This window comes from Arachis ipaensis, chromosome B6, assembly GCF_059453495.1.
Source record: "Arachis ipaensis isolate K30076 ecotype BB chromosome B6, ASM5945349v1, whole genome shotgun sequence".
Taxonomy (NCBI): Eukaryota; Viridiplantae; Streptophyta; class Magnoliopsida; order Fabales; family Fabaceae; genus Arachis; species Arachis ipaensis.
This window is the reverse complement of record NC_142441.1, coordinates 123,091,478-123,116,427: the sequence shown is the minus strand read 5'-3', so window position 1 is coordinate 123,116,427 and position 24,950 is coordinate 123,091,478. Positions and strand designations below refer to the sequence as shown.

Here is a 24,950-nt window from a genome sequence, read left to right as displayed (position 1 = left end):
TATTAGTCAAAAGGTGATTTTAATTAAACAGCAATTAATAACAAATATTGTAAATTAAAAAAATTAAATTAATTAAGATTGAAATATAAATTAATATGGTTTTGTTTACTTTTTGGTTGGTCACCTCTTGGTTCTATATATATTTTCTTTTTTTATAATAAAAATATTGTGTATATAAAAATTAGTTATTAAATTATTCATTAATCATTATATATTTGTATATAAATATATGTATTGTTTAATTTATTTTTAATGTGCGTTTTTTATTTCAATATATATACATGTGGTTATTTTTTATGTACATATAACATGATTAGTTTTTAAAATATCTAATTTACAAATTAAAACACTAAAATAGTAATTTAAATAATAATATATAATTTAAAATTTTATTATTTAGGTTTTATATTTTAAAAAAAATTAACTTTTTTTTAACAATACAATCGAAATATCTCTCTTTTTATATAGAATAATACTACATATTTATGTTATGTACTTGTTATCAGAAAAAATTAAAACTAATAATAAAAAAAAAATAAATAATACTCTTTTTCGATTTCTAAAATAAATACAAATTTCATTTAAATTATGAATTGGTCATTCTAATAACATCTAATATGATATTTTTAAATTGGTTATAAATTATCAAAAATTAAATAAAGTATTATTGTAGATGTTAAATTCAACAATTTAATAAAGACAAATAAATATTATTATCATATACTACTAAAAAAAATTTAAATTATAGTGAGACGTTTGCCCCTACAATATGACACCCTACATCCATTGCTGATTCTGATTCATAGTTTTTCATACGCAAGGATGGTCAGCTCAAACTAAAATGATATGGACCTATACCGAAATACACCCACACGGACCACGAGGCACGTTTTTAACTTGGTACAATTTGCATTGAGTTTTATGTTTTATTTTATCTATTTACTATTTTAGAGTTAGAAAGTTTAAATTCATAACTTTATTTAATGAGCAGGAGTTAGGTGTTTAGTTACTTAAATTAACTGGGGATCATTGGCCTTAGATTTCAGTGTAAAAATTCAGATGTCACAGAGTCGCAAAGAACTAAGGTGAGAAAATTGAATTCTTGATGGGAGTTAAAGACTCCTTTTCAAATTACATGATTAAAAGTAAACTAATTATACTCTCTATTTAAGATAAAATGAAGGACACTCAGTCCAATGCATGAAATAAAAATTCTTTGATTGCGGTGATGTCATCTTAATATTTTTTTGGTTGGGTTTGTGGGTGACGGGTACTGCATTGCATTGCATCGCATCGGGACAAGGACAAGTAGTCATAATTCATAAACATAAACACCGATTTTTTATTTTTCTTTAAATGTCAATATTACTACCCTTTGTGTTATCAATAGTAGAGATGAAGTTAAGTTTCTGTTGGGACGACAACAAGGACCCCACAATAATGCATATCGTTCTGCAAACATTAGGGCAGTCCGGGCAAGACATCTGTTCCTTTTTCTATTTTTCCACATCTCATGCTTTCAATCTTAGTTTTTCCACTTGGTTTTCGTGTCAGATTCTTATTGCTATTTCTTACTTGGATTCACACGAATATCTACTTCTATATACTTTAACTGGAATTGATAACTAGTGACGTGCATATGCAATATTTACACACTTGTTCCATTATTGACTGATTCACAGGATTTAAAGCTTTACATGCTAATGCTACTACAAAATTAAGCATTTTCAACAGACTTTAACCATGGTTTCAAGAAAAATATAATGTTTGGATGTTTGTGATAAAAAAATCTATTTTGTCATGACACTCAACGATAGTTTGAGTGAAGGCAAGAAAGACCTGCTTCTACTATTTACATTGAGCGTCAATAGATAAGTAACATTCTCATTCTATATACTCAGCTAAATTTCTCATATATTATGAATTCTAAAAAATGCTTGACCGTGACAATATATATAACATTGATTTTTTTTTTTTTTTTTTTTGGTGTCTACACCATAACATTGATTATGTAATAAAATGTTTCATTTACATACATTGTAATGAATTTCATGGAGTTTCATTAGTAAATTTTTATATCAGTTATTATAAATAAATAAATTTTAAATTAAATACACTTTTATACGCAAAAGTAGGTAATGAAATGTTACACAATGCAAAGAAAGTATAGCATTTTTTGGACATTAATTTGGTAAAAATAAAAAAGAAATAAAAAATAATTAAACATTAAAATATGTATAATTAAAATTTATTTAATTAATAAAGATTATATATAAAGAATGTTTAAGAAAGAATCAATAATAAAAACATTAAACGTATATTAAATTGCTATATATGATTTTTAATGTAAAAAAAGATAGATTAAAGAATGGCAGCATAACACCTTTCTGGTAATAAACAAAGGATTTAATTAACACGTATTTGAAAATAAGTTAAAATTACTAGTAATAACTTTTTTTAAATATTTTACTTTAACAAATATATAATAAATCATAAATGCATTAAAAATTTAAACTTTGTACATATGTTTTTATGAAGACTTTTTTAATTGGTAATTTTATCGTATGTCATGTTAACTAAACCCATAAATAATTAATAAGATAAATTTATTAAGAAAACAATTATTGCACATTTAAAAAGAAAAGATTGGTGTTTGATTTATAAAGTCATTAAATTTAAAAATAATAAACATGGAAAAATTAAAAATAAGTTTAGCTGATATGTGCATTAAAAGTATATGATAAGATTATTATTATAAAAAAATTTAAATATTTTTTTTAATGAATACAAAAAAAATACATTGAAAATTTTAAATTTTTATATTTTTAATAAAAAAATTTTAATTTACAATTTTAACATGTATTCTTAAGATATAAATTAGTTAAATCTGTTAAAAATATATAAAAATTACGTTCAAATATATAATAATTGTAAATTAGGTGAACAAAGGTAAAACAGAAATTGAGATTAATTAATATTATTCTATCATTTATTATACTGTAAAGTAATTATAAAAAATTTAATTTACCTAATATTTTAAAAAAATTGATTTTTAGACATTATTAATATAAAATAATTTTATACATATATTTAATTTAATAATAAAATAAAAAAATAATTATGTTTTATATTAATACATAAATAATTTAAAATTTAGAATTTAAGATATATAATCATTTAAAAACTTAAATGTATTTGTAAACTATTACGTAAAATATCCTTACATACAAATTAGGATTTTTTTAAAATAAATAATTTAATTATTTTATTTATCGAAATATGTAATTCATAGCGTATTTATCAATTTATATCATTTGGCTTATCTCATTTAAACAGTAAACGAAATATTTAGAGTTTGAAAAAATACATATATCTTGTTTATAGTGTAAACGAGATATATGTATTATTATAAAAAACGATTACACTTAAAAGAATACATTAAATTTATTTTTAAATTTGTAACAGGTATAAAAAATATGTATATTTAAATTTTTAATATTTAGAAGAGTACATAAAAATTTTATTTAAATTTATTCAACTTTCAATTTTTTTAATTTGGTATTTTCTTCCATTACTTATTTAATTTTTTTATTTATTATTTTTCTAAATTTCTATAAATTAGATTTAAAACCGTTCATTATTCTATTTAAAGTAAGTATATGATAAAAAAAATTAAAATATTCTATTAATGTAGAGATTTCCCCTTCACTCTTCTAGAGAAATAGCTTAACGTTTCAAATGAATATGGGAATGTGCTGTTTCAAATTCTCTTTAAAAAATAGTGGGTAGTTTGAAATTTAATTAAATAATAAAATTAAATTTAAAAAGAAAAAAAAAACTCAGAGTTTAAAAATTTGAATGAACTATACGCAAAGAAGATTGACTTTTTAAATAATATAATGTGAAAATTCAGGTACAGTCAACTTTATGTGAAGTTGATAGATAAGTGTTGTTAGATGAAAATTTAGTTAAATTAGTCAAATTATCTAATAATTCTCAACTATCAACTTCACCTAAAGTCGACTGCACCTGAATTTCTACCGTAATATAATAGAAAAGGGAAGAGTTGATTGATACAGGATGTAAAACATGAAAAATTCGAAAATATTTATCAGCGGCACAGGATTTTGACTCCCAATCAAACAAACAAATTGCTCCTATTTTTGAAATTTCTTTAAATTTAATGATGCAATTATAATATTTGTTAATATTTCATTCCTTCTAAATAGTAATAAAATATATCAATCTTTTTAAATCGATCTAAATTAAATTATTAATATTTTTATTATTTTAAAAATTATATTTTTATACTTACAAATATATATTTTGTTTATAGGGTAAACGAATTAATTATAAGTATATCTCATTTACACTATAAACAATACGTGGAGTACGACAATTTTCATATATTATGTGTCTAATCTCGTTTACAATATAAACGAGAGATAATTAATTCGTTTACACGGTAAACGAGATAAATAATAAGATGCAAAAACGTAAATTATGTTTAAACAAGTGTAATAATCCGTGTGATAAGATTAAAATTATAATTTTAAGTTGTGTTGTTAAAATTAATTTTTATATCAGTTATTATATGTAAATTAATTTTAAATTAAATACACTGTTATACGCAAAAGTAGGTAATGAAATGTTACACAATGCAAAAAAAGTATAGCATTTTTTGGACATTAATTTGGTAAAAATAAAAAGAAATAAAAAATAATTAAACATTAAAATATGTATAATTAAAATTTATTTAATTAATAAAGATTATATATAAAGAATGTTTAAGAAAGAATCAATAATAAAAACATTAAACGTATATTAAATTGCTATATATGATTTTTAATGTAAAAAAAGATAGATTAAAGAATGGCAGCATAACACTTTTTGGTAATAAACAAAGGATTTAATTAACACGTATTTGAAAATAAGTTAAAATTACTAGTAATAACTTTTTTTAAAATATTTTACTTTAACAAATATATAATAAATCATAAATGCATTAAAAATTTAAACTTTGTACATATATTTTTATGAAGACTTTTTTAATTGGTAATTTTATCGTATGTCATGTTAACTAAACCCATAAATAATTAATAAGATAAATTGATTAAGAAAACAATTATTGCACATTTAAAAAAAAAGATTGGTGTTTGATTTATAAAGTCATTAAATTTAAAGATAATAAACATGGAAAATTAAAAATAAGTTTAGCTGATATATGCATTAAAAGTATATGATAAGATTATTATTATAAAAAATTTTAAATATTTTTTTAATAAATACAAAAAAATACATTGAAAACTTTAAATTTTTATATTTTTAATAAAAAAATTTAATTTATAATTTTAACATGTATTCTTAAGATATAAATTAGTTAAATCCATTAAAAATGTATAAAAATCACATTCAAATATATAATAATTGTAAATTAGGTGAACAAAGGTAAATCAGAAATTGAGATTAATTAATATTATTCTATTATTTATTATACTGTAAAGTAATTATAAAAAATTTAATTACTAAAATGACTAAGAATTTAATTATAAAAATTAGAATTATATCAATATAATTAAAATGACAAAATATTTTTTATTGATAATTAGTTTAATAATGCATCAAATATTGATTTTATATAATTATAATAAAAATATTTTTTTTAAATTAGTATAATTATGAATTATTCATTAAATGCTAATTATAATATTATAATATAATTATAATAAAGATATTTTTCTAAAATAAATTAAAAAAGATATAAATTAATTATTATTAAATTAATTTTTTATTATTTACGTTATATATCATATATTTGCGTTGTTAATATCATTAGATTTGATCATATTATGATTAGAATCAAATATTTTTTATCATGATTAGAATAACCAGTGTCATTATCATATCATATTATTATTATTATTATTATTATTATTATTATTATTAAAATGATTAAAAATATTTTCAATTGATAATTGATAAGTAGTTTAATAATGCATTAAATATTGATTTGATATAATTATAATAAAAATATCTTTTAAATTAGTATAATTATGTATTATTTATTAAATACTAATTATAATATAATTATATTAAAGATATTTTTCTAAAATAAATTTAGAAGAGAGAATAATACATTCATTTTGGAGAGAAAATGAATTTATGAAGAATTGACACCTCATCTTTATTAGTTAAAAAAAATTCAATTTTAGTATATTAAGTAAAAGTAGATAAGTAAATTACATATATTGATAAATAAAATATTTAAAATATTTATTTAAAAAAAATCCTCCAAATTAAACTTTAGGAAAAAAAAAAAAGAAAAATATAAAAGATTCCTCTTACAAATAACCCCTCATATATTGTACTCAAAGTTCTGGAACGATACGAAGCGGTTGAACTATGAATCCACGAAATTTGTGATTCGATATTTCGATTAGAAACTGTAACTACTAAAATTGAAATTTGTTGTTGAACCGTCGAATCGGTTGAAAAGCAATCGGTCGGACCGAACCAAAATCTGTACGATTTTCAAAAATTTTCCCTAACCAAACTGCAGCACCCTCGCGGCCTCACTCACAAACTCCTCCTTCCAGCCCCTTCCTGATTGAGAAAAGCAACCTCCAACGGCAACCCTAGCCTCCACTCACTCACTCACCCACTCTTAACCAGTTAACCCTAAAGGCCTCCCCAGTCCCGCGATTCATCAACTCATCATCAACACTCCTCAGCCAGCCACCACTAGCTGCAGCAGGCAGCAGCTCCTACCATCGCCGAACTCCTCTCCTCGGCCAGAGCTCGCCGTCGCCACTGGATTTGTGACTGATAGAGAGTGCCGTCGCTGAACGTCTCTGCCCCTCACCCTCTTCTCCTCGCGGTGGAATCTCTGCTCGGAGCTCTTCTCGTTGCCGTCGCGAACTGCTCCTGCTCGGCTGTCGTCTCCTCGCCGTAACGAGCTCTGTTCTCGGCGTCTCTCTCTTCAAGATCTCTTTCTATCTCTACGAGGTCATTGTCAGCGCCGTGTTACTCCGAGCTCACTCTGTCACCGCCGTTCCTCCCTCGGCGTCTCACCAGTAGGCCATTTCTTCAGTTTCATCTTTATTTTTTAGTTAGTTTTTAAGATTCTGAGCTGAGTTTGTGTTCTGAAATTGGATTCTGAAGTTATTGTTGGCATGGAGTTTTCTAGTTGTTGCGGTTGGTTCTGTTGTTGGCGAATTTGTGTTGCTGCTTCATTATAATTACTAATTTGGTCGCCGTCTCAGACCGAAGGTCAGTGCTCACTGCTCACTTGTTCTTCGTTTTTTTTTTTAATTTTTTTAATGCTCTGTTCAGAAATCAAATCACATGATGATTAATTGATTATTGAATGTTTTGTGATTTTATTGAAGAAAACCCTTCTACACTCCAATCTCTTTCCTTCGAGTTCAGAGATCAGAAGCTCAACCAAGAGAAAAATCCTAGCCTCCACCACCGCCGCAGGGAGCAGCCGTGTTTGCCACCGTCCGCTGCAGTCAGGGCTTGTCTCTTTGAGCTTCGTCCGCCACAGTCAGTGCTCACTTGTTCTTGTTTCTTTTTTATGCTCTTTTCAGAAATCATTGAATGATTATTGAGTTTACGTTTTTATTGAATGATTATTGATTAGCTTTCGCTGCTCTGTTCTGCTGTTGTTTTGTGTTTTGTGATCTTTTTGGGTAGTGATGAGCTGATGATGTGCTGGTTTGTGTTTTACTGTTTTGTGATTTAATTATGCATAAATTGTGATTGTCTTAATAATTAATTGAACTCCAATATTTTGTTCAAAACATTCCCAACCTTGCTGTCCTTGAATGCTGGAAATAGACTGCTTCTACCTGGGTTGCGGAAATTAGAGCTTTTATTCTAGCACAATAGCATTAATAAATCTAGCCTTTGAATTATTAGGAATCAGGTTATACTAGTGCTAGGAAATATGAATTATGTTCTATAAGCACCTTTTTATTTGGGCCTTAAGACTGACTTTTGTGTGTCATTAAGTTTCACAAATTATGCTGCATTATGACTGGCTTAATTATGAGATTAATTTATTTGTCTTAGTTTAAGGTGGATATATGAGTTTTTAAATATGGTGATATGGTGAAAAAATTTTATTTTTGATTTACTATCTTATTTTCCCATATACAAGTCCTGAACTATACTTTTGTTGTACAGTGCATCCTGCATAGGTTTTTGTTGCATTGAATGGTGCATTTCAATATTTCATACACTTTCGGAGTACTTCGCAAACATGTATAATGCAGCAGTTGTTAGTCAATTAGATTTGGAATTGAAACTCAGTATATTTTTTTATACTAGCTGGGCTACTTAATCTTAGTCTTAATTAAAATATAAGGTTAAGGATTTTACAATTTTTGTATTTCTAATTTTACATGTTAAAAACTGATTGTACTAAGAAGCTAGTTAAAAGCATATTTTTTAAAGCTTTGGACTAAAACTGTATGCAAACATGAAAAGTAGTTTATTTTACTGAAATTGTAGAGAGTTTGAAGAGAAAAGGGTTCATTTCTTGAATGATTGCTGCTTCTGTTATTTGAAACTTCAAAGATATAACTACAAAACGATTTTTCCGGTTGAACCATGGTTGAACCGGTTAAACTACTAAACCGATGAGCTAATGACTAAAGCGGTTCGATAACCGGTCCTGTTCTCAGAACCTTGATAATTTCTGCTGTTACTGGTTTTAGATCTGAAATTGTGGTTGATGATTGCTGAATTATTGCTTGATTCTGGCAAGATTGAAAGCATGTCTGGTTGTTAGCGATGATTGAACCATCTTAGCTATGCTCCAGTGCTGTTCTGTACTCTATATTCTGTATTTTCGGTGTTGATTGAATCATTGAATGATTAGTTCACTGCTGGGTTTTTTTAGTTAAATTTTGGAAAAAGATTTGTTAATCTTTGTTAAAATTGTGCTGAAATTTTGCTAAAATTGTGATCAGCTGAAAATTGTGTTGAAAATTTTGTTAAAAGTTTTTTGGAGTTTCTATTTGTTCATTATGATCAGTCTTTTGTTAGAGAAGAAATAAATTTGTCATCTTTGTTTTTAATGAAGAAATAGGCGAATTGAATTAACTGAATAAACTCAATTAACCAGATAAGTAGATGATCGAATATTTATTATTGGTTTGGTTAATTCAATGAATTTTTTTTCTTTCTTGTGACTATCTTAAATTTCATATAATATAAATTTTATACTTATATAAGTTTTGACCTTTAATATTTGGTTTTTTATATTTGACTCGTGTTGTAGTTAAATGTGATTATGAGATTTTAATTGTAATTATACTTTTAATTTGTGTATATTTAAGATTTATATCAGAATATATTTATATTTTTGTATATTTATTTATAATTTGATGTTATTTTATTATAATTCAGTTATTTCAGTTGAACAACGGTTGAACCGGTTGAACTTCTAAACTAATGAACCAGTAGCTCGAGCGGTTTGATGATCGGTTTGGTTTTCAGATCCTTGATTGTACTTGTGAGTTGTGACTGCCACAGTTTCGGAGTCCTCTTCACTGTTTCTCTGAGGCCACTGCTAACCACTTAGAACCGCCACCGAAACAATCATGCTCTCCATTGCAACCCTCAACCCTTCAACCCCATTCAATCACTCCCCAAGTTATACTGTATGTTGTATCCTCAACCGTCACTCTCTCCTCCCATCCACATTCTCACTACCATCCAAATCGAATCCATATTGCTCTTCCTCCACCAACAGACCCCTCCGCGTGCGTGCTATTGACGCCGTTCAGCTCTTCGACTACGAGTCAAAGCTCGCCAAGGAGTTCACTATCTCCCAGCGCCTCAAGATCGCAATTGTCGGCTTCGGCAACTTCGGTCAGTTCCTTGCTACCACATTAGTCCGCCAGGGCCACACTGTCCTCGCCCACTCCCGCTCCGACCACTCTGCCGCAGCCAAAAAGCTTGGTGTATTGTTCTTCCAAAACCCCGATGACTTATGCGAGGAGCATCCCGAAGTGATCCTCCTCTGCTCCTCCATAATCTCAACGGAGCGCGTGCTCCTCACGCTCCCTCTCCAGCGCCTCAAGCGCAACACTCTCTTCGTTGATGTCCTCTCCGTCAAAGAATTCCCCAAGAAGCTCCTCCTTGAGCTCCTCCCCTCCGATTTCGACATCCTCTGCACTCACCCGATGTTCGGACCTGAGTCCGCACCTGACAGATGGATCGGCCTCCCATTCGTCTTCGAGAAGGTTCGTATCCTCGACGAGGAGCACCGTGTTTCTCGCTGTGAGAAGTTCCTCAATGTGTTTGCCAGAGAAGGTTGCAGGATGGTGGAGATGAGTTGCGAGGATCATGATCGTTATGCTGCCGGTTCGCAGTTCATTACTCATACCGTTGGAAGGATTCTTGAAGGGTTGATGTTGGAGTCGACGCCGATTAATACGAAAGGGTACGAGAGTTTGTTGGGGTTGGTGGAGAACACTGCTGGGGATAGCTTTGATTTGTATTATGGTTTGTTCATGTTTAATAAGAATTCTTTGGAGATGCTGGAGAAGCTTGATTTGGCGTTTGAGGATCTCAGGAAGCAGCTCATTGCGCGGTTGCATCATGTGGTCAGGAATCAGTTGATGGAGGATGGTGAAAGGTTGCAGCAGCTAGATGGAAGTAACAGCCATGCACTGCTCCAGCGAGCTCGTAATGGATCTGCATTGCTGCATTCCAGGTATTTGATATTTGGAACTTGAAAAATCTCAGGAATTTTTGCTACATTGTGTGAATATTTGTGATTGATGTTTTAGAGAGTATTCGTGTTTGTTGAGATTGAGAGCAAGCAACTTAATCATTTTGAATTCGGAAGATGTTCTTGTGATGGGAAAATGGTTAATACATAATAATGATTAATGAGTAATGATGCTAATAATGCAGATCCAATGATGTTACTCTGCTAAGTAGTTCCGTTTCAAACAATTCTAGCCCGTCTGATGAGAACACAAAGCTCAAGATTGCAATCGTTGGTTTTGGAAACTTTGGTCAGTTTCTTGCAAAAACTATAGTTAGTCAAGGTCATGAGGTTTTGGCGTATTCTAGAACAGACTATTCTGATGTGGCTCGGGAGTTGGGGGTTTCATATTTCAGCAACGCAGATGATCTTTGTGAGCAACATCCAGAAGTGATCTTACTCTGCACTTCCATCCTTTCGACGGTTAAAGTTCTTAAATCATTACCTTTCCAAAGGTTGAAGAGAAGTACATTGTTTGTTGATGTACTATCCGTCAAAGAGTTCCCTAGAAACCTCTTCCTTCAACACTTGCCTCCTGATTTTGATGTTCTCTGCACACATCCCATGTTTGGGCCGGAGAGTGGAAAGAATGGCTGGAAAAACCTTCCTCTTGTTTATGACAAAGTTAGAATTGGGAACGAAGAATCAAGAATATTGCGATGTTGTCAGTTTCTTGACATTTTTGCTAGTGAAGGATGCCGGATGGTTGAAATGTCTTGTGCTGAACACGATTGGTATGCAGCTGGATCCCAGTTTATTACACACACAACAGGAAGATTTTTAGAAAAACTGGGGTTAGAGACAACACCAATAAACACAAAGGGTTATGAAACTTTGTTGAGTTTGGTGGAAAATACCGTGGAGGATAGTTTTGATCTGTACTATGGTTTATTCTTGTATAATTTAAATGCCATGGAGCAACTAGAAAGATTCGATTTGGCTTTTGAATCATTGAAGAAGCAACTTTTCGGACGATTGCATAGTATCTACCGAAAGCATCTATTTGAAAATGAACAACAAATCCTTGCTTTGCCAGAGAGGTCTACGCTGCCACAGAAATCTGAAGACAGTGATGCATCATCACCTCTTTCAAAAACTGTAGACAGCAAATGAATTTATGCCAAAGATTTCCATTCTCATTTGTAAGCATTTCAGGCCCCAATTATTCTAATAGTAGGTTTAAATAAATTTGTTAATTCTAAAATTTCACATTCAATAATTCTCGGAGTTTGGCTGTTCTGTCCCATTGAAAATAAAAGAAAAATGTTGTAATTCTCAATATATTTTAACTCCCCTATATTTCTTAGTTTTCATTTCATGTCTAGCTTGCTGCATCAATAATAGTGGAGCTGGATGATCATGTATTTAGGTGCCAATGCAGTTATTGGCATTAAATGTAGATTTAAGTGTTCTGAATCTTAAGTGAGATAAAAAGCGCAGTCCAGTGGATAAGCATCCCGTGTTAGCGCAGGGTTCGGGAAAGAGTTGCACCCAAAGGATATGATGTACGCAGGCTAACCTAATAATTAAATCAGTGGCTGTTTTCACAGCTTTAACCCGTGATCTTGGGTTCACACGGAGACAACTCAATCGTTGTTCTAAAGCTCCCCTTCTGAATCTGAAGTGAGATATTCATTGAAATGAAAAATATAGATACTTTAGATAAAAGTGGGATATCTGTAGGAATTGAGTGACTTAAAATGCAAATATTCACTTGGTATAACGTGAAAGCAGGAAATGATCATGAAAACTGCTGTGAAGTGTGATCATGGACAATGCTGAGGGATGGCAAAAAAATCCGCGCCCATGGATACCCGCTGGGATTACCTACGACGGGGAGGTTAACAGGGACATGCAAAATTTCTATAGGGACGGAGACCCACCCCATGAATAAATGGAGATGGGGGAGGGGATTGAGGTACCCACCCCACGGGGACCTGTGAAATCTCCACAAAAAATAATTTACTTAAATGTCCTTATGTATATAAGTTGTAAGTAACTCTAATTCATTTTATTTTAATTTATATGTTGGAAATTTTATGTGTATGTTATTATGTTAAATTTGTGTTTGAATTATGTGTGATTTTATATATTTGGTTGAATTATATAAGATTTTATTATAGTTCTGTTAATTATCTTTTAAAAAAATTTAAAACTTAATAATATCCAATTATTCATAGATTTTGAATCATCTCGTTAGTAACAAGTTTAACATTAATGATAGGTATATTTCAGGGCTAAGGGCTAAGGTTATCTTTGGATTGAATGCTCTTGTTGGAAGAACCATACAATCTGATTCTGCAGTTGGACCATGGAACTTCTTCGATGCCGAATCTTTTATCCGTTACATTGTAAGAAAGAATTACAGCATTGCTGGTTGGGAATGTGGTAAGTGTATGCTCCCTCATTACATATATGCCGAAGTAGCAAGCATCAGTGTAATTGATTCAATAAGAGTAAAATTAAAAATGGTGATTTTGACATAGTTGGATTTCACATAGTTTCTAACACAAACATTGCAAATCTTTGTACCCATTTTTATTTTATATATCTAAACAATGCATCTTTTCACCATTGGATAGAATGTGTGATCTGCATATGATATCTACACCCTCAACCAATGGTAGAAAGGTATGTGCGAGTTTGTATAATGAGCACACAATATTTTTCTGAAGAGAATGACACTTGAAAGCTAAAATGAAATAGTCCACAATAATATGCTGGTCCTCCTTCAACTATGAAATTTAACATTTGGTATCTATAATAATCTGGATTTGACACAAAAGTAGTAGTGTTTAGTAAACCATAGTTTCCTCCAACCAAACTCTGTCTGCAGTATGTTCTGGTGTCATAAACAGCCGACATTCCAAGCTGATCCAAATACCTGTGTTATGATGTATTAACATTAGAGCAAATGCTTGTAGAATCTCCAATGACAAAAAAAATAAAAACAAAAATAAAAATGAAAAAAAATCAAGGTGAGTTAGTTGAACTAACCAGAAGCTGTAGACAAATGCATCAGACACAAGATGGTGGCCACTGTTGTAAGCCCCTCCTGCCTCACCAACCCATGCTTTTGCTTTGGTTGCTGATTTTTTAAGTATGTTTTTGAGGCCACTGAATGTGCTAGCCACTCATCAAGATATGATGGATCAAGAATTTTTTCAATTAGGTGCTCATCAACTCCTGAATGTAAGATAAAGTAGTAGCTTTTGTTATAACCAAAATTCATAAACATTGGTCAAATATTATATTAGTATTCCTATTTGGTGGATGATACCTGGTCCGAGGTTATATATGTGTGATGAGATACCACATCAACAGATTTATCAGATTTGTTTACAAATTCCTGGAACCAATTTGCATCATAGAAGCCACTTGGAGCAATGACCAGTGGCTTATGCCTAATCCCTCTATATACATCATGATTATGTTTCTTAGAGCAGCAATATCAGAAGCATATTGATCTGCAGAAACACTTGTTCCAACTCCAGTCCCGCACAATTCATTGCCTGCACAAGCAAGAAGGAATTCATTTATACAATTAAATCTATCGAGGCAGACATGCTATTTTTGTTTTGCAAAAAGTACTTGAAAAGACTTGCAATGTTTGTGTTAGAAACTCAATGTGAAATCCTGCTATGTGACAAAGATAATGAGTCTTAAAATCACCATTTTTAATTTTAGTCTTATTGAATCAATTACACTGATGCTTGCTACTTTGGCATATATGTAATGAGGGAGCATACACTTACCAAATTCCCAACCAGCAATGCTGTAATTCTTTCTTAGTGTAACGGATAAAAGATTCAGCATTGGAGAAGTTCCATGGTCCAACTGCAGAACCAGATTGTATGGTTCTTCCAGCAAAAGCATTCAATCCAAAGATAACCTTAGCCCTGAAATATACTTATCATTAATGTTAAACTTGTTACTAACAAGATGATTCTTGTTTAGTGCTAAAAAGATAGACAGACACACAGAGATGGAAGGAAACAACTTAAAAGGGAGAACTGATTTTTACCCTGCTTTTTGGAAAAAGCTGTTTTGCTCATCCCATGTATGCATTGGTAAGCATCCTTCAGTGAATCCAAATATCTCAGAGGACCTGTTAACAAAAGGAGTACATGGTTTTGGACTTTCTTCACTCCCATATATGACCTTATCTTGCAAGGTGCCACCTAACCTAATCTTCAATGGTGAAAATGCTGCAGAATATTCAGAAGTAATGATCCTTAATAAGCTCCCAGGAAAAAGGTGGTCCCCATAAGAATAAAAGAAAGAGGTAACTTCTTCTGAATATTATAGAGATGTCTATTCTTTCTGACCTTTTACTGCATTTAACAATATTTTGTTGTTGAGGTCCTGCAAGAAATGAAAATTAAAAGGTGTAAATTCCTCTCTCTCACTTTTATGCTACATACAGATTCTAAATGTATGAATGTTAGTCTGAGAAGTCACTACAGCGTCATTCCATAAATGGGAAAAAAAAGAATATCATCACAGAATGATATTTAGAGCTCAAGAAAAAGAAAGTATAACACAGCAGCAGAAACAATCTTTAGTTATCATTATGTTGCAATGATTTGCAGCAGTGAAAAATTTAAGCGGAAAAAAGAATAATAATTAGATAGATTCAAATAGCACAGTACAAAGAAAGAAAGAAAGAATACCAGGTTGAGAAGAAAAGCATGACCCCAGCTAAATGTTCCATAGTCACATTTCTGAGGACGCCACCAATCAAGAGTTGCACAGCCAAAATCATCATCAATCCTTCCAATGTGAGATTTCCCATGTATCATTATTCCTTTAACTGCTTCATGTCCACTACTTTCCCTTCCATGCATAGCTCCAGTGAAGCTCAACAAACTGACCACCAAGTAGAACAGACCCATAAGCCTTATCATCAAAGAACCCGCACTATTTTTTCTTTTTTGGTTAACGGTGTCAACTTAAGTTGGAACCATTTCAGCATGTATAATGTTAGGGACTTGGGAGAACGAATACAGGCCCAAATTTAAGTGGGATTAAACATTAAAATTGTGGGTCGTCTTCACCAAAACGAATGTTGTGGGTCTTATGCATCTTTCTGAATCACTATCAAATATTTAAAACCTTCTGCAGGCACCAAAACTTAAGCCAACTAGGTGTACCACTTTGGACTTACATTGACCACAAACGAACAATTTACAAAAAGAAAAGAAAATTATTAATCCATTTTTTTTCTCGACAAAGAATTATATGATCTAGAATCTTGTTTAATCGAATTTCACCTAACCAGCAAGGGAAATTATTTCACAACGATAAAGTACTAAAATAAACAATGTACTACTTAATATTAAATTTTATATTTCAGCTTAGTTAACGATAGGTATCCGGATTTTGCATTGTTCATTTGCAGTGGTACTTAATTGTTAATTATTATAGGGTAGATCAACAATTCACATGGTGTATAATTCACTATATTATAAAATAGGAAGTGGTTCTAGTATTCTTCTGTACGGAAGCAGAATTTTGTTGTTCCGTTCAATATAGTCACTAAGATATACTATAAATTATTCATACGGTGGAAATACAAAAAAGCCGTCATTGAGTGGAAACAATGAGAATGAAGCTCAAGGATGTCATGCAATCGGTTAAAAAGTTTTTAAGTGTGTTAATATACAATTTTTACACTAACAACTTCTTTAATATCATCATTATAATATTTATGTCATAATATATAATTTACAAACCAAAATTAAAGTATTATAATTTTAAAATTTAACATTTTAAAAAAGAAAACGGCAAAAAAAATTCGATTATTAGTGAAAAATAAACATCAATCCTAATAGTACATCATTTGGTTAATATAAATGGTCTGTTAAGTCAGAATAAATCTAAAAAAAATGTCAATTTTAGAAAATATATAAGTAGGTATTGGTAAGGAATTTTAGTCTTTAATAATTTGGACTTCTTTTGGACATATAGTAAAAAAATTTAGGCGACAAAAGATCTGAAATTATATACAACTAGATTTAGATCCATGTAAAATTAAAATAAATTAATTTATATATAAAAAAATTATTTAATAAAAAACTTAAAAATTAATATTAAATTTATGGTAAAGTATACTTTTTGTCCCTAAAATTTGACAAAAGTTTTAAAAATACGCGTAAGTTTTATTTTGTTTCAATTTTGTCCAAAAAATTTTCGATTTGTATCAAATATGGTTAAACTCTACTGCGGTGATAATACTGTAGGGGAGGTCCTGTGAAAAAATAGCTCGGCGCCAGGATGATATAAAGCTTAAGACCTCTCTTATTACTTTTTCATACCTTTGACGGCTAATTTTTCAAAAAATTTAAGACCAATTCAACAACAATTTCATAAGAACAATGCTCAACACAAGCAAATCAAGCATACTTTTCATGCATTATTGTTAAATTAGTCTTAAATTTTTTGAAAATTTAGCCGTCGAGGGTATATTTGATGCAAATCGAAAACTTTTAGGACAAAATTGAAACAAAATAAAACTTAGGGGTATTTTTGAAACTTATGCCAAACTTTAAGGACAAAAAACATACTTTATCCTTAAATTTATTTTTATTAAATTATTTGAAAAATTTATATTTACTTAGAATTACTTGTATAAATTAACTAATTGTTTGTATTAGTAAGTTAAAAGTAATAATTTATTTTTTTTTTTTGTAGTGTAAGATTGCAAGAATAAACTTTCTTCTAAAAAAATTATAATTAGTTAGATAAATACTATAGTTATTCATGTACAAAAACACATTAATAATAATATCAATATATATGAATACAATTGGAGAAAAAACAGTTGTTTTTGTATTTATAACTATAGATAAAATTGATAGATATTATTAGAGTATAATTAGGATCAATTAGATCAATTAGCATTATTTAGCATATCTAAATATTTATTATAAGATATTACGTCTTTATTATTTCGATTCTTTTAGCACCTATAAATACTCTTCTATATTATATCATTCTCAACAACCTGAATAATACACTCTTCAGATTACTTTCTTATTTCTAACATGGTATCAAAAGCATAGGTTCTTTTTTTTTTTTTTCCATGAATATTCGTTCATAGCCCCTTTATTTTTCTCTTCTGGTAGTATTTTTTGCCCTCGTTTTTCGATCCTTTTCCAACGCTTTGGTTAGTCACCGCCGCCACCAGTGTATTCCTCTCGTCGTCACGATTCTAACGCCTCTAGACTCGCCACCAGCTGCCGCCAGACGCGCTCTCACGCACCACCTGAAGATTGGTGTTCGCTTCAGGTTCTTCTCTCTCCAGACACCTCCAGCACCGTTGGATTCACGTCCAGGATCAACGGTACTTAGCGCGCCACGTGTCAAAGCCATCAAAGCATGTGGACCCGCTCCAACCCGCGTAGAACCCGACCCGGCCTGCCTCTCCGACTCGCGTGCCACCTCCCTTTTCGCGTCAGCGCTGACGCGTCCTCCTTCTCCTATCACGCGTTGCCACGTGACCTACCCCTGTTGACGTGGCAGATCGTGGGATCCTCTCAGCTTTTTTGGTGAGATCTTTTTGATTCTGCCGTCCGTTTCTCATTTTCGACCCCGAATTTGTAGTTTTTCTCTCATCTCTTTGATCATTGTATCTACTATTACGGAAGAATCAGATATTTTTGCTGCCAAAGATAGAAAAGATAAATTTTGTCGAAACTGTAACCGTTTTAGGCATCTCTTCTCCGACTATCCTTCTGTTGAATGTCTCAAATGCCAATAGAAATGTCACATTAGCTACAATTGTCCACAACTGTTCTGCCATTACTGCAAGCTCTTGGGATATTTGATTACTACCTGTCCTACTCGTCCACCACGTCCTGATCACCTCCAGTATCATTCTCATCCCAAATTTTTAAAAAATGTGTCTGCTTCTGCTGTTGCTGTTGCTGTTACTATTGAATCTGCCACTTCTACTCCTCTCAATTCGTCTTCTGTCTCTCTATCTGATATTGCGTCTCTTATTAAGAATCTTCTTTCCCTTTTTGGTAACACTCCTGCTACTTTTTTAACATTAATATAATTTATTCTAATTATACTCTAATAATATTAAGACAGTAGGATGTCTGGAGCATAAAAAGTATTTCAACTTTCAAGTATTTTAGGAATTATGGTATTTCATTAATTTTAGTTATTAATCTCAATTATAAAAAATATATATAGTTAAGATTAATATATATAAAATGTATTTCAGGATTTAAAATTCGGACATTTTTTTGGAGAAATAATGTTTTTTTTTATAGTAGAAAATATTCATTACTAATAGTATTAGCGATATAGAAAATAACAATAATAATAAAAAAGAAAACATTTCACATGACATGGCTTTGTTAATTAGTGCGTACCCCTGTAAAGTATATATTTTGTTAGTTAGTGGTTACCCTTATGAAGTAGAAGCAAGGCATTTTTGAAAAACAAGCAAAAAAATTTTAGAGTTGCATTTTGTTGTTATTATGTGCCCCAAGCGGCCAAGCCCATGAAGCTGGTCCATGCATTGCATATTATTCCTTCGTTTCTATGGATGGTCATTTGGAGTTATCATTGCATAATTTCTGAGCTATATTGTAGCCACTAGCCGCTCACAGGCATCAAATTATACGCTAGTATGTTAAAGTTTTTGTTCTACCCGACCAATACTGGCTCATTTTTTATATGATTTATTGGTGTGAGTTTAGCTGGATTATGATCATTACAGGTGAATTACACTGTTATGACGGCGTTGAGTTTGGAATCTTGTGGGAAAGAAATCGAACCTACCGATTTCAAGCAATTTGAGGAAGGAACACAAATCGGTGGGTCCGAATTGTGTGAGGTTGTTGAGCTAGAAATCGGTGCAACCGATTTGTGGGTTAACAAAGAGGAAGGAAATCGGTCCAACCGATTTCAAGGGAGAGGAAATTTTTTTTAATCCGTGAGGGGACCGGTCGGACCCACCGATTTCTGATGCGCACAAATTTCGATACGAACACGGTCGGTCCCTACGATTTGCCTGTAAGTGCATTCCTAAGATGAAAAATATCACAGAAGTCGCATTCAATTCTTCGTAGCCGTCCCAACTGTTCTTCCTCTCCTCGTCCCAGCTGTTCTTCGTCTCCTCCTCTGATTTTTCTTTCTTTTTCCCTCCCTGTTGAAGTAGAATAAATTTCTGGAATAGTGAGTTTAGTCAGGTACGTATACTATTATGGATGATAGAGTTGTGTTGAAAATTTATTATTACGGGCAGATTTTATTGGAAACATATGAGGGGGTTCAATTTGTGTGTGAGAATCCATTAGATGTTGTTATTCCGTTCATATTATCATTTGAGGAATTGAAAGGGGTGATTTGTGAGAAGATAGATTCTCAAAGATTTAGGAGAGTATCGTGTATTTTGTACCGGTATCCGTTATCTGTGTTTGGTGGGTTCGTTCAATTTCAGACCAAGTATGTCACAGATGAAGCGAGTATGCATGAAATGTTTTCATTGTATATGGATAATCGCCACCGAATGTCGTGCATCGAGTTGTATATTGAGTTTGAGCAATCCGAAGCAGACCGTAACATTGAGTTGGAAGATTATAATAGTGAAAGCGAGGATGAATTTGAAAGTAACTACGAGATCGTTGGTCCAGGTGAAGACGAAGATGAAACTGGCGGTGATATGAACGCAGATGTGGTAGAAGTTGCAAATGCAGTAGCAAACCCGCATCCGTTTCAGGAGCCTTCTTTCATGCGGTCGTTGGATTTGGAGGCTATGCACGCATCGGAGTTTCCGCAATATATGAATTCAGGTGCGTAAAGCTAGATAGACATGTGAAACTCTGATGTAGCTGATAAATAAGTCAGATGCATAACATATGTGGATAGTCATTTGTGACCATAGCATTTGATTTTTTTTTATTAATAGGTAGTTCTTTATTATGAATTGTATTTAGTGGTTCTTTGCATAGATAGATCAGCGAAAAAAAAAAGACTATTATAGGCTTATATAGTTCTAGTGTGTTTAGTATTTGAGTTGTAGTAAGTAATTTATTACTGAGGACATAATAAAGGATTTCTTTCTTTTGCTGTATGCAGCCCTTCCTGTTGTGGCGGATGGTGAGTTCACAGTGGGGATGAAATTCAGTTCAAGGGAGGCAGTAATCAAGGCAATGAAAGATTATACCATCCGAAGAAGTGTAGACTATCGGGTATATGAGTCGGAACCCACGACATTCTATGCCAAATGTACAGAATATGGCAATGGTTGTGACTGGTTGATCAGGGTAACCAAAATGCAGAAGAAGTACTGTTGGGAGATAAGCAGGTACAATGGAAGTCACACGTGTACCAGGTCAACTATTTCTCAAGACCATTCGAAGCTGGATTCGAAGACAGTTGCAGAAGCAATTAAGCCGTTGGTAGAAGTTGACCCGTCTATAAAGGTGAAATCAATCATTGCTGAAGTCCAGTCAAAGTTTAACTACACCATCAGTTATCGCAAGGCTTGGTTAGCAAAGCAGCAGGCGGTGGAATCAATTTTCGGTGGTTGGAAAACATCGTATGAAGCTTTGCCCATATGGTTTGAGGCCATGTGTCAAAAGGAGCCATCCGCAGTGGTTCACTTTGAAACAATGCCTACTTACCAGGGGGATGATTTGGTTCCTGATATACGTGTACTGCATAGAGTCTTTTGGAGCTATTATCCTTGTATAAGGGCCTTCAGACACTGCAAGCCAGTGGTGCAGGTGGACGGGACTCATTTGTATGGAAAATACAAGGGTTGTTTATTGGTTGCAATCTCACAGGATGGTAATAACAACATAGTACCTATTGCATTTGCCATAGTGGAGGGAGAGACTTCGGATGCATGGTACTTTTTCCTGAGTAACTTGCGTCAACATGTGGTGACACGTGATGGAGTGGGACTTATCTCTGATCGACACGATTCTATTAGGTCAGCTATTGAAAGAAGTAATGGTGCTTGGTCTCCTCCTAGAGCATTCCATATGTTTTGTATCCGGCATATTGAGTCAAACTTCTTGAGGAAGTTCAAGGCACCTTACTTGCAGAAGCTCATCGTCAACATTGGTAAGTGTGAAAACAATGAAGTTTGATGTGATTGTAAGTACGAGAAAGTATAATGATTTCCATCATTGGCAAGTGTACGTTCATGATGTATACAAGATGGACCAAGTTCGAAGAGTATACAGGGCTAGGTTTAGGCCACTCGAGAATCCTGCAACATGGCCTGCTTACCAGGGGCCTCGATTCGTTGGAAACCCGTTCCTCAGACGTGTTGCCAAAGGTCGTCTGAAGACGACCCGCTTCTTGAATGAGATGGACACTCGTATGTTACGTCGCCCTAGGCGATGCAAGCAATGCGGTGGCGAGGGTCATAATCGAAGTAGATGTCGTCAAATTGGTGGACCTAGTGCTGGACCAGCCGACGATTAGTAACAACTTTTGTTACATTTCATTTTAATTTATGTATGACAATGACATATGGATAAACTTTTGCTAATTTTCGTGCTTGTAGTCATTTCCAACGTCATTAACATACTTCATGGAAAAATAGTAATAACAACATAAGTTACATAGACTTATTAATCAAATATTAATAACAACCAATGTGACATACTGAATAATTAATAAGTAACAGCACCCTTATAGTAACATCGTCAATAATTAATAACAACACCTTAATAGTAACATACCCAATAGTTAATAAGTAACAACACCCTAATAGTAACAACACCCTTAATAGTAACATACTCAATAGTTAATAAGTAACCACAACCTCATAGAAACATACTCAATAATTAAATAGTTACAAGTTTTTTTTTTAATTACTGATAACTACCTAATTAAAAACAAAAAAAAAATAATAATAATAATAATAATAATCAATAAAATTATTAGAGATTATTTTATAAGAAATTTAAGGTTAAAATCATTTGATATTTTTGTATTTAATATAATCAAAAGATGTACTATTTTAAAAAATATGTTTGTATTAAAAAAATATGTATTTAATATAAATTCAAATTAAAATATTTTATTTTAATACATATTTTTTAATATAAACATATATAATTTTTTTTACATAGGACATCTTTTGATTATATTAAATACAAAAATATCAAATAATTTTAACTTTGAATTTCTTGTAAAATAATATCTAATAATTTTATTATTATTATTATTATTTCAAACAATTCTATTATTATTATTATTATTATTATCATTATTATTATTATTCCTAACACAGCTTACTATTAATTAATTTCTTAATCTAAATTTACTTATTACTAATTTATTGTCTAAATTTTACTGAATTAAAATTCAATTATTTGTCATCATAAATAAAATAATTTATTATATTGTTATTACTATTAATCATAATAACTTATTAAACTCAGTTATTAATACTAATAAGATAATAACAACAACAACATATTAATATTAATATCTATTCTAATCTATGATATACAGATCTCCTTTTTCTTCCTCATTCATTCCAACTCAACGGTTAAAAAATTTCAACCATTTCAGACATACAACATACAGGATTTATTTTTTAGTTTCTATTTCTAACTACTTAACAAACAACACATACATGATTAGATTAATTTTTATTTAGTGCCATTATAATATACATTACTACTAACTAAAACCTACTATTATGACTATTATTATCAATAAATTAGAATATTAAAAAAAATTAAAAACTTACATAATCTGGATGCCCAAGATAGTTGACAATATGAAGTTTCGGTTGATTTACTTCTTTAATTTTTCTTTTTTTTGGCATTTTCTTCAAATTTTTTTGAACCTTTCTTGTGGTTCAACAATGGTAAAGAAAGAAGGGAAAGAGGTGGGGTTCAGAGAGGAAAGTGTGGGGTTGAGAGAGAGATTCACGAAGAAGAGTGAAAATGATATGTTGGGGGGAGGGGTTTACATCACTTGCATTAGGAGAAGGAGTGTCACGGGCCAACCAGGACCTGCGTGCATGCGTGACACCTGGCCATTGTCCTCAAATCGGTGGCACCGATTTGCGACCCATCTCCACCCTGAAATCGGTCCATCCGATTTCTGCCCACCAAATCGCTCCGTCCGATTTGTTTTACCACGCCGTCACATTTCTGTAATACACCCTAAACCTTCATAACGCTGTTAGACTCCATCAGAATCCCCATATTAAAATTAAAAAACTCACCAATACTAGCTGCCATCCCCTAGGTTTGAATTCTCTTTTTTATTTGACATAATTTTTTCTTACTACATTTTTTATTAAATCATAAAATTACTATTAAGTATTTAACATAAGTTTAATAAAATAAAGTTCGCTCTGTAATAAAATAAAATTAAATAGTCCCAAATGGATATAGATCAATTTGGTGTGATCACATGTTCTGATAGATTCAACAAATGTCTGTTAGTCTGTAACAGAAATTCTATCACCGATCTAATAGTCTCAAATGTCACCCTCCCGGTGACATCAAGAACAAGCTTCCTATTGCTTGGAACTACCAAAGTGGATGAGACTCCGCTGATCCAGCTACTTTCATTCTCATTCTCATCATCAGAATCACTTTCCCATTTGAATTCAACAAATGATGTCTCTACATCTAATGCCTCAATTCTTGAAGGAGTAACACTTGTATCTTCTTCGAAACTGGGATTTGGGTCTCTCAACACCTGGTGCAATGTTTTGATCAGAGAAAAAATCATCATAGGTTAATATGCATGGTCTTGTCAAGATAAACAGCAATGATCGTGCTTACAAAAATCTAAACGCAACTCCCAATGAGCTTTGCACACTTACTAAAAAATCACACACATTACTAATGTACCTTCTAAATTTAAGAGTTTATAATTTTAAACACTTATATAGTCTTGTGTTTATCTTAGTTTCATGAATATTTACGAGAATAAAATCTCTAAAATTTTCGATTAAAACGGTACAACTTCTATATTCATATAGGTGGAATCTTTTGATAAATAACATTATCATTCCATTAAGAGTTTTAACTCACCCTCCTAATTTATTGTCAATAGTACTAAATCCTATACCGTAGTGCTCCAATTGTTAAATAACTTGTTATTATCCATTAAACTTTGAAATTAGTAGTCTACTAGAATAATGTTGGGTTCCCATCATTTAGCA

The 24,950-nt window shown here is 31.5% G+C and overlaps 2 protein-coding genes and 1 pseudogene across 8 annotated transcripts; 2 read left to right on the top strand and 1 right to left on the bottom strand.

The window, feature by feature from the left end:
• Window positions 1-6,387: 6,387 nt before the first annotated feature.
• LOC107604805 (arogenate dehydrogenase 1, chloroplastic) lies at window positions 6,388-14,813 on the top strand. 6 transcript variants are annotated; one of them, XR_015885738.1, is made up of 7 exons: window positions 6,388-7,073; window positions 7,162-7,269; window positions 7,389-7,545; window positions 9,424-10,726; window positions 10,930-11,925; window positions 13,008-13,171; window positions 13,620-14,813. XR_015885738.1 is itself a non-coding variant. In XM_088489555.1 (5 exons), exons 4-5 carry the CDS (start codon window positions 9,609-9,611, stop codon window positions 11,894-11,896), a joined length of 2,085 nt encoding a protein of 694 aa, XP_088345681.1. In that variant the 5' UTR covers window positions 6,388-7,073; window positions 7,162-7,269; window positions 7,389-7,545; window positions 9,424-9,608; the 3' UTR covers window positions 11,897-12,062. The 6 variants fall into 6 exon arrangements, 5 of the variants coding, with proteins under 5 accessions (XP_088345681.1, XP_016161987.1, XP_088345679.1 ...); XM_088489555.1 differs by lacking the exons at window positions 13,008-13,171; window positions 13,620-14,813 and having other exon boundaries at window positions 10,930-12,062; XM_016306501.3 differs by lacking the exons at window positions 13,008-13,171; window positions 13,620-14,813 and having other exon boundaries at window positions 9,415-10,726; window positions 10,930-12,062.
• LOC107604807 (heparanase-like protein 3) lies at window positions 13,285-15,829 on the bottom strand (annotated as a pseudogene). The gene is made up of 7 exons (XR_015885740.1): window positions 15,457-15,829; window positions 15,112-15,148; window positions 14,808-14,991; window positions 14,539-14,682; window positions 14,064-14,295; window positions 13,781-13,969; window positions 13,285-13,667 (listed from the first exon to the last, which is right to left on the bottom strand). The product of XR_015885740.1 is annotated as a heparanase-like protein 3 (transcript).
• Window positions 15,830-20,271: 4,442 nt separating this feature from the next.
• Window positions 20,272-22,237, top strand: LOC107647226 (uncharacterized). The gene is made up of 4 exons (XM_088490918.1): window positions 20,272-20,323; window positions 20,377-20,592; window positions 20,879-21,871; window positions 21,945-22,237. The coding sequence occupies exons 1-4, from the start codon at window positions 20,272-20,274 to the stop codon at window positions 22,235-22,237; spliced, it is 1,554 nt and encodes a 517-aa protein (XP_088347044.1).
• Window positions 22,238-24,950: the final 2,713 nt, after the last annotated feature.